This window comes from Budorcas taxicolor, chromosome 24, assembly GCF_023091745.1.
Source record: "Budorcas taxicolor isolate Tak-1 chromosome 24, Takin1.1, whole genome shotgun sequence".
Classification (NCBI taxonomy): Eukaryota; Metazoa; Chordata; class Mammalia; order Artiodactyla; family Bovidae; genus Budorcas; species Budorcas taxicolor.
In genome coordinates, this window is record NC_068933.1 from 19,450,823 (window position 1) to 19,467,142 (window position 16,320).

Below are 16,320 nucleotides of genomic sequence, written 5' to 3' on the forward strand. Positions count from 1 at the left end.
TCATAATCTATGATGCTAGGATCTAGATGGGGCAATCCCTGGAAACCTGGGTTCAGTCCCTGGGTTGGGAAGATGCCCTGCAGAAGGAAATGGCAACCCAATCCAGTATTCTCACCTGGAGAATCCTATGGACAGAAGAGCCTGGTGGGATACAGTCCATAGGGTAGCAAAGAGTCAGACATGACTGGGCGACTGACATACATAGGATCTAAACAGCAAGTCTGCCTGGCTCCAAAACCCTCTCAAGGATTCCACCTGCCCCCACCCCTCCAGGATCTGTGACATCTGGTGAATGCTCTCCAGGCTTCTTCATCCAGGGGAGCGGTTCTTTTTCTGGTTGCTCCCACACACTGGCACCTGGGCCGCTACCTGGTACTTCTGATGAGGGATGCTCTAGAGATCAGGGTTTAAGATGTCTCTTTTTGTCACTTCTTCCATCAGCCAACTTAAATATAATCTGGAAACTGGTCATTTTACAAACTTTGGGCACAAAAAATGCAAACATTTGGTTATATTTCAGGGTTTAAGAGTTTAGCTTCCCTAAGCTTTCAATTCAAGAGCTGGGGAAGGAAGCGAGCTCCGGGTTTCCAGGACGACAGTAAGAGGGTGATGCAGGGAAGACTGGTGGATGGCATGGGGGCTTCTCATCCCTCCTTCTCAGCCGTAGACGGAAAGCTCAGTCTTGAGGTTGGCCTGCCCAGATACACTCCCTGACAGGAACATCCTTCACTTGTAGCAACTGACGATGAAGAAGGATGGAACCAACAGCCATCCTGGAATGGGAATTTGTAATTCTTACTGCTAAACTTTTCCAAGTCAGAAGTTCTTCTATTTCTCTCCACATTGCTTTAGCAATTTGACCAAATCATTCCTCTTAACACCTAAGAAGCTCTATGGAAACGTCTGGCATAAACTCTTAACTTTCCCTTGTGGGCTTCCCTTGTGTCTCAGCTGGTAAGGAATCCACTTGCAATGTGGAAAACCTGGGTTTGATCCCTGGGTTGGAAAGATCCCCTGGAGAAGGGAACAGCTACCCACTCCAGTATTCTGGCCCGGAGAATTCCGTGGACCATATAGTCCAAGGGGTCACAAAGAGTCTGACGTGACTGAGCAACTTCACGTCGAACTCTCTCAGAGGAAGGCTGGGAACACAATGAATGTCTGTACTCAACCACTGAGGATGTGCTGATCTTCTGATGTACCAGTTCTGGCCCTGAAAGAACTCACTACCACTTTTGCCTTAGCAAAGAGAAAGACAATCCCTGACTCACTGAGTGTACTAAGCAGGGCTGGTAAACAGTGAAATCTGATCTTGGGGCTGGTCCCTGGCTTAGTGTCGTTACTTCAAAGCTTACTCACTGGAATCCTCTAATCCCTCTGTCTCAATTAAAATAGAGGAGACTCCTGGTGCCAGCAAGCTCTGCAGATTTCAGTGCAAATGAATTTATTTATTCTGTCAGAATGGTATGGGTCCCTCCTCTTCAGCTCAAGTTCCTACAATGCCTGGGTCTTTTCAACTCCAGTCCCCTTCCTTTCCAATTCCAGATGCCTTTCTTTGGGTTGGCCATGGAGGCATGACCGACGCCTCTGAACCAGGCCGGCTGGTGTGGACACTACATCTTCAGACAAGGTATATAACACGCTGTGCTCAGTCTGGTCCGACTCTTTGCTGACCCATGCACTGTAACCCACCAGGCTTCTCTGTCCATGGTTCTCTAGGCAAGAGGTCTGGAGTGGGTTGCCATTTCCTCCTACAGGGGATCTTCCTGACCCAGGGATCGAGCCTGAGTCTCCTGCTTTGCAGGCAGATTCTTTACTGTCTGAGCCATGAGGGACCTAGCCAAGGTCTACCTGGTCCTCAAATAATGGTTGCCCACTATTGAGGGGAAAGTCAAGCAGGGATTTTAGATCCTGTAAACATCTCCCTCATTAGTCAGAACCCACATTTTAGAATTGGAGTGGCCTTAATTATTATTTTGCTCAATGTAACCACTCATCTTTCTTATATATGTGTGAATTTATTTATTGGTAATAAGACAAAATCCCACTTGTATTTTGGATATTTCAGCATTTAAAAATACACGTATAAAAGCAGATGAAAACAATTTTTGTAGTTTATTTTTTAATGTCATTAGATCAATCTCTTACTACCTGGTCTACTCAGAGGACCAAACAATCACTTTCTGATTTATTAAGTAGAAAAATCAACATTTCTTGTTTGCTTCTCTATGGAGACAGATAACCTTCTAAAACTGTCTCCCAGGGTTCACAGCTATATGTTGAGTACCAAATCATCAAGGTACTTAGAACAGAGCACATATAACATATTGACAAATTAAACCAATATTTCTAGGTTCTTTGTAAGTTATCTGACACTTCTGTAGTACTCCAGAGAAAGGAAGTGTGCAAAGCTATAATTCCAACCTCAGTATTATGACGGTCATCAGAATAGAATTAACAGTGGCACACGTAAAGGGATAAATTAAAAGATTTAAAACAACAATAGCAGCAGCAATAATTACTACAGCAGAGCACTGCAGAATGGTTCCCTTCAGTCTAGGTCACCAAGAAGCAGTATTTTTACTTACAACTTTACTGTCATCTATTCATGAAGTAAACTTCTCACACACATAATCTTTCTTTGATCTCAGCTTGAGTTACAGTCTATATTTTTCCTCTTACTTGAAGCAAATCACAGCCCTGTCCTACACTGCATTTATCAACAGCACCAGCTCAGTCTGTCTGACAGTAATTGCAGAGATAGAACATATATCCAGTTGCTGCAAAAGCAAATTTAATATAATCATAAACTGGCAGGTCACAGATAAAAGGCACACACAGCTGCTGCTATAAGGTGTAAGAGCACAGTAGTACACAAATACCACCTAATTATAGCCCAGATGTATTCATTAATGTAAACGGGAACCGCTACACAATTGTGCACAGAGCTGAGGAAGACAGTCATCAATATTTGGACTGAGCCTCTTCCTCTGCTTAACGTGGGAGCCGCATCTCACGTTTCCTACTTGTATCCCTCCACCAATTATATGTATTGATCTTTGTTTTCTGTTCCTAAAACCACTGTCAGTCACCCCAGATCTGGAGACGAAACAAACAGTCTGCTATTCATTCATGAATCGTGTTTCCTCTCTGTGCTGTGTACAAGGCTCTAGCTCATAATTAACACGGTAGGTTATTGACACATCCACAGACACATGTAAGTTTCCCCATGGCTCCCCACCAGTTCATGTTTACCCAGTATATGTACCCTTTAAACTCGCTAATGTGTTGCTCTTTGAAAGGCTAAAATTTCTACCAGTTAGCGTTAGTGTTCTGGTTACCCAAACACTGTTGTTGAATTTTAGACTATGTACAGTCGGCCAGCAGGTCTCAACGCGCACCTGACGGCCAGCATTTTCATGAGGGACACAGCCCCCAGTAAAGTCTGCTGCATGGGCGAGGTGGGATCAGTCACAGTCCCACAACCCCAGCTTCACTGCAGCACTGTGAAAGAACAAGGCAGTTAAAAATTGCTCTGGTGACATTGATATGGACCTCACAGACACTTCCAGGGACCCTTAAATTTAGATATGTTTATAGGCAGCTCTGGAATCACATTTCCAACAAAAATCACCTGCTCCAGAAAAACAGTTGGTGGGCCTCAAAAAATTAGGCACACAATTACCATATAATCCAACAATTTAGGGATGCCTGTTGTCCTACAGTCCATGGGGTCACAGAGAATCGGATACAACTTAGTGACTGAACAACAAGGCATATACCCAAAGAACTGAAATCAGAGATTTGAACGTGTATCTGCAGATGGATGTTCACAGCAGCATCCTACACAATAGCCCAAGGTGGAATCAACCAAAAAGTTCACCAGCAAATGAAGAGATTTAAAAAATGTGGTATATAATAAAATGCAATAGATCATTAAGAAACTCTGACACATGCTACAACGTGGATAAACCTTAAAGACATATGCTTCAGTGAAATAAACAGACAAAAAAAGACAAAACACATGATTCCATATATGCGAGGTCACTAGAACAGTCAGTTATAGAAACAGAAAGCAGAATGGGAAGGCTGGCCGACAGGGAGAACAGAGAGTTACTGCCTAATGGGTACAGAGTGTCATTTGGAATGAAACAGTGCTGGAGATGGTTGACGACAACGCGTGCATAGCAATGTGAATGTACTTAATGCCGCTGAACTGCACACTTAGCATAGTAAAGTTTTATGTTGTGTATATTTTACCACAATACAAATTTTAAAAATCATCTGCTCCAGAGACTATTCTCAAACCACAAATTGAGGTAATTTCACCTGCAGATAAAGTCTCTTTCTCATCTCTGGTTATTTCCACAATGAAGAGTTTTCATTGTTTAATTTTTTCAGAAATGTGAGCTCGGAAATGGTAAGTAGAGAAAAACAAAGCTTTATTGAGATACAGATGTCTAGCTAGGCATTTCCACTGAAGTGGTTCATTCATGTGTCCTTCTAGATTCTCAGTGTTTGGGATTCAGAAGAATGTCTAGGCAAAATGACAAATTCCACGCCTCCTTGGCCTTTTACAGTCAATAGGAAATAGATGAAACTATGAATGAAAAATCTAAGGACTTCAAGGGTCTTGGATATTTTTGGATATTCACTTCATACACACATCTGTCTCAGACTGATGGCTTCAAATTAAAGTTAAATTATGTACAGCATACTCTATTCAAGAAGGCTGAGGCGAGGAAGGGGAAGTTGCAATCTTTTAGGAAGTCTTTTTTGTTTAATCTAAAATGGGTTAAACTTTTAGCATTATCAGGGGAGATTTCAGTTATCTGAAAACTTTCAAAATCAAACATAACATCTCTGGACAATGTTGGCTGACTTTGAGTGCTTCCTGAAAATGCATGTCACTTATTTCTTTAGCAATTATTTTATAAGTATATTGGGGCAAATATTTTGCATAGTCTATAACTTTTCAAATGGGTTATACAATTAATTTTGTCATCTAAATCCTTATTATAACTGATTACATTTCAACATTCAGAAAGGAAAAAAAGAGGCATTTGATTGTTACATTTGTGTATTAGTTCACTAGGGCTACCATAACAAAGTACCACAGCCTGGGTGCCTTAAACAACAGAAATTTATCTTCTCACAATTCTGGAGGCCAGAAATCCAAGACCAAGATTTAGCAAGTTTGGTTGCTACTGTGGCCTCTTTCCTTGGCCTGTGGACATATTTTCCCTGCGTCTTCACATGATCACTCTGTACATGTGTGTCCAAATTTCCTCCAATCATACAGTATTAGGACTCATTCTAACAACTTAATTTTAACTTAACTACCTCCTTAAAGGCTCAGTCTCCAAACAGAGTCATGTTCTGAGGTACTGGGGGTTGGGATTTCAACATATGAGTAGGGTGCGGCGGTGACGGTACAACTTGGCCCGTAGTATATTGAAACTGTAAAAACATTACAAACTTCTTTATGAACATCTGAGTGATCAAATAATAAAAAGCTGAAGCAGATAATTCTCTCAAAAAGGATTCATGTTCTCTGAGGCTTGAAATGTCTACTGTGATCACAAAAGGGTCAATTAACAAGTTCAGTGAGCACCCATTCATTAAAGAGAAGTTATGTCTTGAATGTTACTCTGTGTCACGCACCAGGCTACAATGGTAACCAGACACAGTTACTACTCTCATGAAATTTTCTACAGGTTATCTTCAGAATATAAGAAAGTTAAGCTTGCCTAACAGAATAAAATCTTTGTAATTTGGATACAACAAACTCAGGTATCCCATCAACTCACACACTGGTATATGTTTTTCATTTTGGTAGAACTTTTGAGGTTAAATTCAGGGGGTCTTCGGAGCATAGTTAGTAATCAAACAAGAGTTTAATCTCTCACTGTTAAGTTCTCAGTCCCTATTTTACTTGCCATTTGAACATATTTGTCAACTGGGTTTGCACCCACCTCCTTGATACCCTCTCTTCCCCAGGCTCCAGGACCCCACAGCCTCTTAGTTTTCCTCTACTTCACTAGTAATCCCTTCTCAGTCTTCCTTGCTGGTTCCTACACATCTCCCAAACTCTCAATGTTGGTCATCTTTGGTTCTCATCTCTGCTTAATTTACATTCACTCCCTTGGTGGAACAAATGTATCCAAGATTAAGACTTTAAATTGATTTATATGCTGAGGACTCCCCAATTTTTCTGGTCCAGACTCTCTGCCAAATGCCAAACTCATCTGTGCAATGCTTACTCAGCTTATCTGTTCCCACGTCACCATACCACTGCTGATCCACGGTCACCCCATCCCCAACCATCTCTGTTCCACTGTCTCTGATTTGTTCTTTCTATCATTCAACTAGAATGTAAACTCTAAGAGCCATGAACAAATATTTTTGAATGAATGAATAAAGAGGTAGTCAAGTAATATGGATGGTTTGAAATGCATTCAACTCTTGGATTAAAACTGCTTGCTAAAATGCAAGTTTACGGGGCCCTACAAGGATCCCTTCCAAACAACATAAAGCTCTCAGTTCTGCATATTTTATAGTGTGTTCTAGTCCTGGAATAAGCTGCATTTCATTAAAAATAGGCTCTAATTAAAACCTTGGTTAAGTCCAGCTGGTCTCTGCCCTTCATCCTTTTACATTAATGAACCTCCCTGGAGGTGCCCTGGATAATCACTACTCATAGTTAGGCATCATAAATCCCTTACTGCCTTCTTAGAACGTGTGACATGGAGTTGTCCACTGTGTAAAAAACCTGATCACAAATTAGCTCCTGCAATTCAGAGCTGGCTTAGAATTTTCATGTTTGAGGCTTATAAAACTGAAATCTTTTTCTTGGTTGGTAAATGGTACCAGGTGTCTCTCATTTAGGGCTCAGCATCAGCTGTTTTGGAGCAGGCTGTCTTTCGTATTTCCAGTGTGAATTATACAGACATCACAGAGACTGTACTTCAAGTCGCACCATCTCTCACATCCTTACAGACTTGGTGAAAATCCCCACTTCAGATTCGGCCACCTACTACCTCTTTTGAGCTGACCTTTGGGCCCTCCAAAACCATCAGCAACACAATCTAGTCTGGGTTTTAAGTCACCTCATCCCAAACATACTCAAATACTGTGAAAATCCATTTTTTACATAACGTGATCAACAGAGATAGAAATTTAATTTTATCTATATGTAAGAAAATAGATATGCATTACAAAGCATTCTGGTCTGCCAAATTTCATCAAGTTAAAAATCAAATAAATCTATAAAGTTCTTGGAAATACATGAAATGCTTTTTACAAGGATTATACCTATTATAATATAATCATGAAGATAAACTACCCCTTGAAACTACTGTACTCTTTGGACATTTGGTTTTAAAGGATGTAGAGAAAAAGATTTTTTTCCTTTATTTTTGCTTGGTGTTTAATGTATTGATACACTGATCTGGACTATTCTGTTTCTCCAGGGTAGCAATGCTACTGAATAAACCCAAAGAGGTCGAAATATTTTAAGTACGGCAGGAAAGCTTAATTGACATTCCACATGAGGAGAAATTTCAGGACACCATGGAGAAAAATTGGCAAAGAAATAAAGCTCAGTCATCTATAAAAGCACTTCTCTTTCATTTGCATTTAAAAATGTAATCAACAACATATCTAAAATGAACTGCTGTCAAGCATGCATTTCAGAGTGCAGAGAAGCACTGAGATGATAAATGCAGCAGATATTTTTGCTCCAGTGTCTCCCAAATAAATATGATTTTTAACATTTCTGGCACTAATATTTATAATTCAATTTAAAAGTCATAGTCAGATGAAAAGTCAAATTAGGAAAAATGCTACACAAAGGTTTCAAATGCGATTTCATTTTGAAAGGAAAAATATCAAGCCATCATAGCTGGTGACTTTCTTGGTAACATATGCTTCTGAAGAAATCAGGTCATCTACCTCCTCCTCACTGCCCTCATCCCAACCCTGCCCTGAAAATTCCACCCTTTTCCATTATCAGCATTTGACTGAGATAGCATTTGATTAAGATATAACAAAAGCACCCTTAAAAGAATAAGAGAAAAAATATTACAACAATTTTTAATGGACCATTAGAGAAATTAATTCAATTATATTATATTTTTATTATTAATTCTTTGTAATATATCTACATGGTAATATAAAACCATAGGTTTCCACATAGTATTAAGAGTATCTTTCTAAATGATCTTTGGAAAACTGTTTTCCCAACAGAGAACATTAAGAATCTATGGCTAATCTATCACTTTGCAAGTAAGATGAGACAGTATTTCTCCAGTCATCACAAACAGTGTTGGAGTCTCAGAGGACCCACAAACTCATCACTTCCTAAGAGGGTTGAGAGCTGAGATACAACAGTCAAAATGCATGAAGTCAGCAGTATAAATCAGAACATGTAAGCCATGATTCCATAATTTTCCATCAAGATGAAAAAGAAAAACGCATGAGACAAACAAAAACCACTGAGAATTTTCTCACTGAGAACTCCTCATCCATACTAATCTCTGGAATATTTGTCTTGTTTGTTTTTTGTCTCCCTGGCACTTCTCCCCACCATGAAGGCCAAAGAGATCCAGCACCTTGCTCTTGCTAAATAAACCCTGTCGCCTGGGATGTGGGCTCAACAGCAGCCCAGGTGGCTGATGCTCCCAGAAGCATCTTTACTGAGTCACAGGAGCAGGGTGGCTCCAGGGCGCGGGCACGGCCAGCCACGAGGGCAGCAGCTCCTCCAAAGGCATGATGTCCACTCCAGCTCAGCCACCTTCTCTTGGTTTCTGCTTTATTTTCTAAGCTGGGTTCTCCAGCCTTCCCGTGGACTCAATCAGTTGTATTCGAGAAGTTCTCTGCCTGCTCACATTCACTCAACAAGTCACAGGTCCTGAGCTGGGAGCAGAGTGAAAGATGCCCAGGCATCAGGGAAGAAATGAAGCAGCAGAAACAGCCCCACAGGGCACAGCTGAGGCAAAAATCACTGCTCGTAATCTTGCTCTGAGATACTCCTATGTGCAAGGTTGTTAATGAGTAGACAGCCCCATTACTAGTGATACGCTCTCACTTCCCTGGTGGTCCACTGGGTAAGAATCCACCTGCCAGTGCAGGGGTCACTGGTTCAATCCCTGGTCCCGGAAGATCCCACATGGGGTTAGCAACTAAATCCTTGAGCTGCAACTACTGAAGCCCGGGAGCCTTAGAGCCTGGGAGACGCAACAAGAGAGGCCACTGCAGTGAGACGCCCATGTAACACAACTAGAGAGGAGCCCCTGATCCCCACAACGAGAGAAAGGGCGCAGCAACGAAGACCCAGCACAGCCAAAAATAGATAAATAAAATCTTAAAAAAAAAATTAGTGACATGCTCTCCATCAGCTCTTTTTACCTACTGATCACTCTCATTTAACCTTGGTCTAGCAACCGGCTCCCAGGAGAGGGATGTTTTGTCTTCCATTTTTGCTTTCCTGCCCCTGAGCTGTGGGAGCAGCATTTTGAAAGTTAACCACCCTTCTCCTTATGCCCAAGCTGGACAGAAAGGCTTCAGTTTTGCCTTGTGTTTCCAGAAGCAATCTCCCCCCTTAACTATTAGGAAAAGATCTCTGTTCAGTTCTCCTCTAAACCATCTCTGTGGGGAAAAAGTGCCTGGCACGTAACAAGGGTTCAATAGATGCTTTTGAATGAATCCTGCCCCACTGCCTCTCTGAGGTTGGCCTCTTTCTAACCTTGTGGAAATGCACCTTCTCTAGAGACAATTATCTTGACTTAAGAAACCATCCCTCCAGCTTCTGGCTTAATTACTGGAAACACTCGAGCAAGTATTTAATTTGATGGCATGCACGACATTCTCAGTAAGCATATGAAAGCAAACTTTTTTCCCAACAAACTTTACATTGTTTTGACTTCTAAACCCTCTTCTCTCATCTATTTACAGGATACAATTTCATGTTTTCATAAAATTTACCGACATTAATTCATTCAACTTTTATTATTTGTTGTCTCTAATAGGATTTAATAGCAAATAGTAATGCTGCATTGTCTAATAAACAAATTAAAAGTAGTTTTCTGACACACTAAATGGAATCAAGAAAGCATTAAGCAGAGTCTTTTGAAGTCAAACGGTACATAGGTTAAGAATCTGTAATCTATTTCATACATTTGAATTTTAGATTTGAAGTAATGTTGAGTTCTTATCCCTCTATTTAGGTATTTTAAAAATCTTTAAAATATTTGATAATATCAAGAAAAGTTACAGAACTAATACATTTCACATCATTACTATCAACAAGAAATAATTTCTAATTATGCATTAAATATTTTGTACCTGTAAGTCTTCTATGGATGTCACTGTCCATGTCACTAAAAATGATTTAAATAATTATATATGGTAACATTTGTATTCTCAAGATCATTTGTCTGTACTTTTGTTCTTAAAAAGCTCTAATGTCCTGCATAAGTTTTTAAAATGATAGTTTACCAATAACAGAAACGCAGTTCTTCCTCTGTGGGGCTCAAATTCATTTCCTGATGGAAAACAACTTAGACTCCCATTCAGTTTCCATCCTTGAATGTGTCATGACCTTAAGTTAATGGTAGCTCACCACAGAATCCATGGTGAGGATTTGTATGTTTAATCCTTAAAGATATCCTTAAAAGAGGGAAAACATAATTTTCTATCTCCCAGAATGACCCCTAAATATGTAGACTAATTCTTTTAATTCTTGAACATCTTCAGTAATCACGGTGTAATATGAGGTTGCAATCATTTCTGAGAGGTGTTCATTAATAAAGACTGCACAATCACAAAATTCTAAAAGTCTAACTTTTAACATACTCCAGGGTCAGTAATATATTGCTCAAGGGCCCAGTCTGACCTGCTATTTTAATAAATAAAGTTTTATTGGAACACAGTCAGACCCATTTGCTAAATTAGCTAAAGTTGCTTCTGTACTACAACAGCAGTGTTGTAACTATCTAGCCCAAATTATAAACCCTCTTAAAATTCTGAAATCACTGTGTAAAGCTTACTTTTAATGAGTTGTTAACTCATTAAACAACAGCCATAAAGTTTAACAAATTTGCTAAGGGACTTCATTGGGCTAGAGAGATTTGGCAAGAAGTTTGCAAGGAAAAGGAGACATTTTAACATTTGCAGCACAGCAGCTGAAGTCACATTGGTTAATTTGGAAAAAGGACACAGAACTGGTAGCAACTCTGAGACATTTAACATCTTCATCTACAAATCCCAAAGGGAGTTGGCCTAAATGATTTTTAAGTTTTTCAATCTTCCTGATTCCTTGAAATGACTTCAGTAAGCCCACACGCAAACTCGGAACCCTATGAGCACACAACTCAATAACAAATATTTCCTGGCACCCACCGAAGGTCAGGGCAGGGAAGGAAAACATTTTAGAAAAGTGGAAACCAAAATGATTACAGAAAGGTATGTGGAGCTTTACTGTGTGATTCTTGAAACTCTCCTGTAACTTTGAAAAGTGAAAGTCACTCAATCGTGTCTGACTCTGCAACTCCACAGACTATACAGTCCATGGAATTCTGCAGGCCAGAATACTGGAGTGGGTAGCCTTTCCTTCTCCAGGGGATCTTCTCAATCCAGGGATCAAACTCTGGTCTCTTGCATTGCAGGTGGATTCTTTACCAGCTAAGCCACAAGGATAGCCCAAGAATAGTGGGGTGGGTAGCCTATTCTTGCTCCTGCGGATCTTCCCAACCCAGGAATCGAACCAGCATCTTCTCCATTGCAGGCAGATTCTTTACCAACAGAGCTATCAGGGAAGCCCATAACTTTGAAATTATTATCAAATAAAAAAGTATAAAAATGGTTGAAGCAATTTTACATGTTCTCACTTAAAAGAGGGAAATTTCAGTTACCATATTCAACTTTGTTGAATGGCCATAATGGACCTGGAAAACATATCACCCATGCTCAGTATGTTCCCTGAAGCAAGCATGCCTGCAGACTACCCTCATCCCCTCTATCCTGCATCCTAAACACCCACCTTATAAATGTAACCCTTAAATTTATTAATATCGTACTATATGGAAAATGAGCTAACTAGAAACTAAAAGGACCAAATGACAGATAAGACATTAAAGAAGCTGGAGAGGGGAGAGTAGTGGGAGGCAGAAGGAAGGCAGAGAAGAAACCAGTTCATCAATAAACTAGATAAACGCGTTCTGAATGATCACAAATATTAGCAGCTCTGTTTTAGCTCTTCTCTGGCGGAACAGGAAGGAAACTTACCCCAAGTACTTGACTCTCATACAATGTATGTACGCCCCTTATATTTTTTATGTACACATATTCCAAAAAGAGATGGGAGTTTATTTTTCTAAAATCCAAACAGTAAGCAAACATTATGCTAATTGAAAAGTGCCTAGAGAGCCACACACATCCAGGTTGTTAAATATAGAAACCCACTGTAATGAGAACCATTATCTCTGGTTTCCAAGGATACCAGGGTAAGCACTACTCCTAAATTGCAGTTAATTCAGCAAAGGGCACAAAGTCATTTATATTCAGGGTCATCCCAGCTGCCAGCAGATGCAGAAGGAAGGCTAAACCGCCCTCTTTTTCTATTCTGTTCATCACCAGCTCCAGTTGCCAACCCCCACCCTCTGGTCCCAACCCTAGCCAATGATTTCTGGGTGAAATCTGGAAAATCAGCTTGTAAACAGCGACTTCCGAGAGAAAAAGGATCTACAAAGGGCAGGGCAGTCAGAGATGTGAACAATGCTGGGGGTGGGGGTGGGTAGGGAAGGTTGGCATTCCTCGTTGTTTGTGAAAAGGACTGAAGCCTAGTTTTGTGTGCCCGCCACACTAGGGGCCCTCTTTCCTGGTGCTTATGAGAGATATGACTTAGCAAGGAAACCACCACCATCATCTTCAGGGAATTGCACAGCTAATTTCAAACCCCATCCCCCCAACCAAGACTATTCAAGCTTTTAGAGTTTATCACTCTTAAACTGTCACAGTTTCTAGAATTAAGTTTATTTTCAATTTGCTCTTCTAGACTCTGGGCTTCCCAGATGGCACCAGTGATGAACAACCTGCCTGCAAATGCATGAGATGCAAGAGACACAGGTTTGATCCCTGGGTCAGGAGACAGATTTTTGGGTGGGGAAGATCCCCTGGAGAAGGAAATGGCAACACACTTCAGTATTCTTGCCTGGAGAACCCCATGGACAGAGGAGCTTGGCAGGTTATAGTCTATGGGGCAAAAAGAGTCAGACATGACTGAGCATGCACGCACTCTAGACTCTAGGATCTAGACCTTTCATAGGGTTACTTACAACCTGTTTCTATGGCTTTAGTATAAAAACTACTTTCTGACAACTTCAGAGATATTGCCTCTAAATCATTTTGTTGTTGCTTATTCAAGGCTATTTATTGATCACATTCAACATGACAGGCATTGTACCAGGCCTTTGATGATCATGGAAAGGATCAGTAACAGACCATGTCACTTAGTTTAAAAAGAGGCATTTGGGACGTCCCCAGTGGTCCAGTAGTTAAGACTCTGCCCTTCCAATGCAAGGGGCATGGGTTCAATCCCTGATCAGGGAACTAAGATCCCATATGACCCCAGTACAATCAAGAAATTAAAATAAATAAGAATAGCAAAATAATTTAAAAATAATTTTAAAAAATAAAAATAGAGGCATTCCTCCCTTAGTCAAATTTACACTTACTAAAATACTGGTGTGGGGTTTCATGGATACTTTACATTTATCTTAAACTTATAGAAAGTGAAAGTGAAGTCACTCAGTCGTGTCCGACTGTTTGTGATCCCATGGACTGAAGTCCATGGGATTCTCCAGGCAAGAATACTGGGTTGCCATTTCCTTCTCCAAAACTTCTAGAAAGTATATACAAATTTTAAAAAGTATATGTAAAAAAACTTACAGAAAAAAAGTATATATATATATATGGGCTTCCCAGGTGGTGCAGTGGTAAGAATCCACCTGCCAACGCAAGAGACGCAAGAGACTCAGGTTCAGTCCCTGGGTGGGGAAGCTCCCCTGAAGCAGGAAATGGCAATCCACTCCAGTATTCTTGCCTGGGAAATCCCATGGAGAAGGAGCCTCGTGGGCTGCAGTCCATGAGGCTGCAGAGTCAGACATGACTGAGCATATACATATATACACATGTATATAAAATTAATATCCAGATAAAACAGCAATCTTCCATTTTCTTCCTCCCCCAGTACCTGTCCATTCAACACAGGAAGACCTCCATGCAGAACTCAGCTGGGGCAGAAGTAACCGGAAGGGTCAAAAAGCTCTCTCTGCCTTCATGTGTTTCCTCTTGATGGACATGAGACTACATCAGGCTAAGCTTCTTAGCTTAATGTGATAAGAAAGGTGAATCAGTTTGCCTGTTTTGATAATTGAGGCCTTTTGAGACTCCCTCTTTTGTGTCAATTCCATTAATTGGAGCTGCTCACTGCATCCAAGAGAGAGAGAACAAATGAAATACAACAAAGGTTTCTAATAGTTATGTAACATTTACAGTATCCCTCAACAAGGCAGGTCCTTTAAAAACGGTTAATACAAAAAGTACAACATGGTTCTGAAAACTTTCTTGCTGTACATTTTAGATAACTTGAATACTATGTACTTAGTTGAGCTGTCCTGATTTCAGTACACAATTCTTAAAAAAAAAAAAGCTCGCTTTTTGGGGGGTACTGAAATATTGTTTCTTAATCCAATAAACAAAGTAATAATATCAAATCTTAAAACTATACAAAATGGAAAATCAGTCTCAATTCTCTTTAAAGTTAGTCATTATTTTGGTGTATTATTCTGACACTTGCTATTTCTCACAAGGGGCAACATTTTGAGGTAAGACGGCTTCGGAGAAGATTCCGTCTGAATCAGGCAGCTTGCAAAACGCTTAAGTTGAGCAGGCCACTCTTTAACCTTTCTCCTGGTCTCACCAGAAGCTAGTGCTCTGGAGGATGAAAACACAAAACACAAGTCACTGGCAGAAACGTCATCGTCTGGCTTATCCTTTTCTGACAACACATGAGCTTTCACAAAACCTCTAACGGAAGCCTGCTTACATTAAGGAGCAGAACTGTATTCCCTAGCTGTGCATCATCAACTTTTTGTTTCCTTCTCATCTTCAGCACTGACAGCACCCTAATCCACCAATTCGGGAGCCTAAAACTTGGACTTGAGCCACTTGGCTCCCTGGATGAAAAAAAAAACAAAACAGCGGAAGGGTCGCCTCTTCTTTTCTTTCTATTATCCTGACACCTAAATTCCGGTCTTGCGTATCGCATAGATCTCTGAAAACACTTTCTAGTAGCTCACCTCGTCCCCCGCTCCATCCTCCTCCCTGCACATCTTCGTAGCTAGAAAGTGTCCAATTGACAATGTTCCAATCGTAAAGGCAGCAAAAACGGCCCTTCGTGCTGTCACAAATGTCTAAAAAGTGGATTAGGGACCACCAGGGAGGGACAGCTCGGACACCCGTGGCCCCCGTCCTCCGCGCGGGGCTGGCGCAGCTCGGCTCCCGGCCCAGCCCGGAGCCCTCTGGGGCCCAGCGCAGCCTCCCCGGACCTCCCCGCTCGGCTGGGCGCCGGGGGTCCCCCGCTCTCCCGGGTACCGGCCAGACGAGGGAGGGGGTGTGGCTGGGCTGCGAGCGCGCCGGGGTGGGGGTGACACCGTCACCGGAGAGTTGTCTGGGGAAGGCGACCGTACTGGGAGTGGAAGGAGACTGCCCCGAGGCTGTTTCCGGCCGCGGCGCCGGAGGAGCCGCAGCCAGTTGGTGGCGCCCGGGGCGCTCGGGGGTCCGGGGTGGGTGGGGAGAGCCGGGGCGCGGCGCCGGGCGCTCGGGGTCCCCGCGTCCCGGGACTGTCAGGTGGGAGGCGCGGGGGCCAGGGGCGCGCGGGGCGGCGGGGCGGGCCGGGCGCTCACTCACCGATGCACAGCTGGATGGCGTAGGCGTAGTAGGACCAGCCGAGCAGGAGGCTGATGAACACCACCGGGATCCAGTAGAGCACCCGCCGGCACCGCCGCCTCACGCTGCCCGGACCCGAGGGCGCCATCTTCCAGCCGCATACACCTGCCCAGCTCCGCTGCCGCCGCCGCCGCCCGCGGGCCTGGCTCCGGGGCGGGCTGGCCGCGCCCGGCGGCCCCGGCGGGACGGGCCCCGGGGCGGCGGCCGGGTGCGCCGCGGCCACTGCCGCCGCCGTGGCGCTAAGTCCCCATCCCGCAGCCCCGAGCCGGCGCCGCGGACTCCCCGCTCCTCAGCGCGGCGGAGGCGGTGGCT

The 16,320-nt window shown here is 42.4% G+C and overlaps 1 protein-coding gene across 2 annotated transcripts in view; it reads right to left on the reverse strand.

Moving 5' to 3' along the window:
• The window catches only part of ZDHHC2 (zinc finger DHHC-type palmitoyltransferase 2), a 66,859-nt gene extending 50,750 nt beyond the window's left edge, over positions 1-16,109 (reverse strand). The window contains exon 1 of one of the 2 annotated variants that reach the window (XM_052661317.1): positions 15,970-16,109. In XM_052661317.1, the coding sequence (XP_052517277.1) occupies positions 15,970-16,109 (140 nt within the window). The remainder of the gene's footprint in view (positions 1-15,969) is intronic. The other variant, XM_052661318.1, reaches the window with a different exon arrangement.
• Between the last annotated feature and the right edge of the window lie 211 nt (positions 16,110-16,320).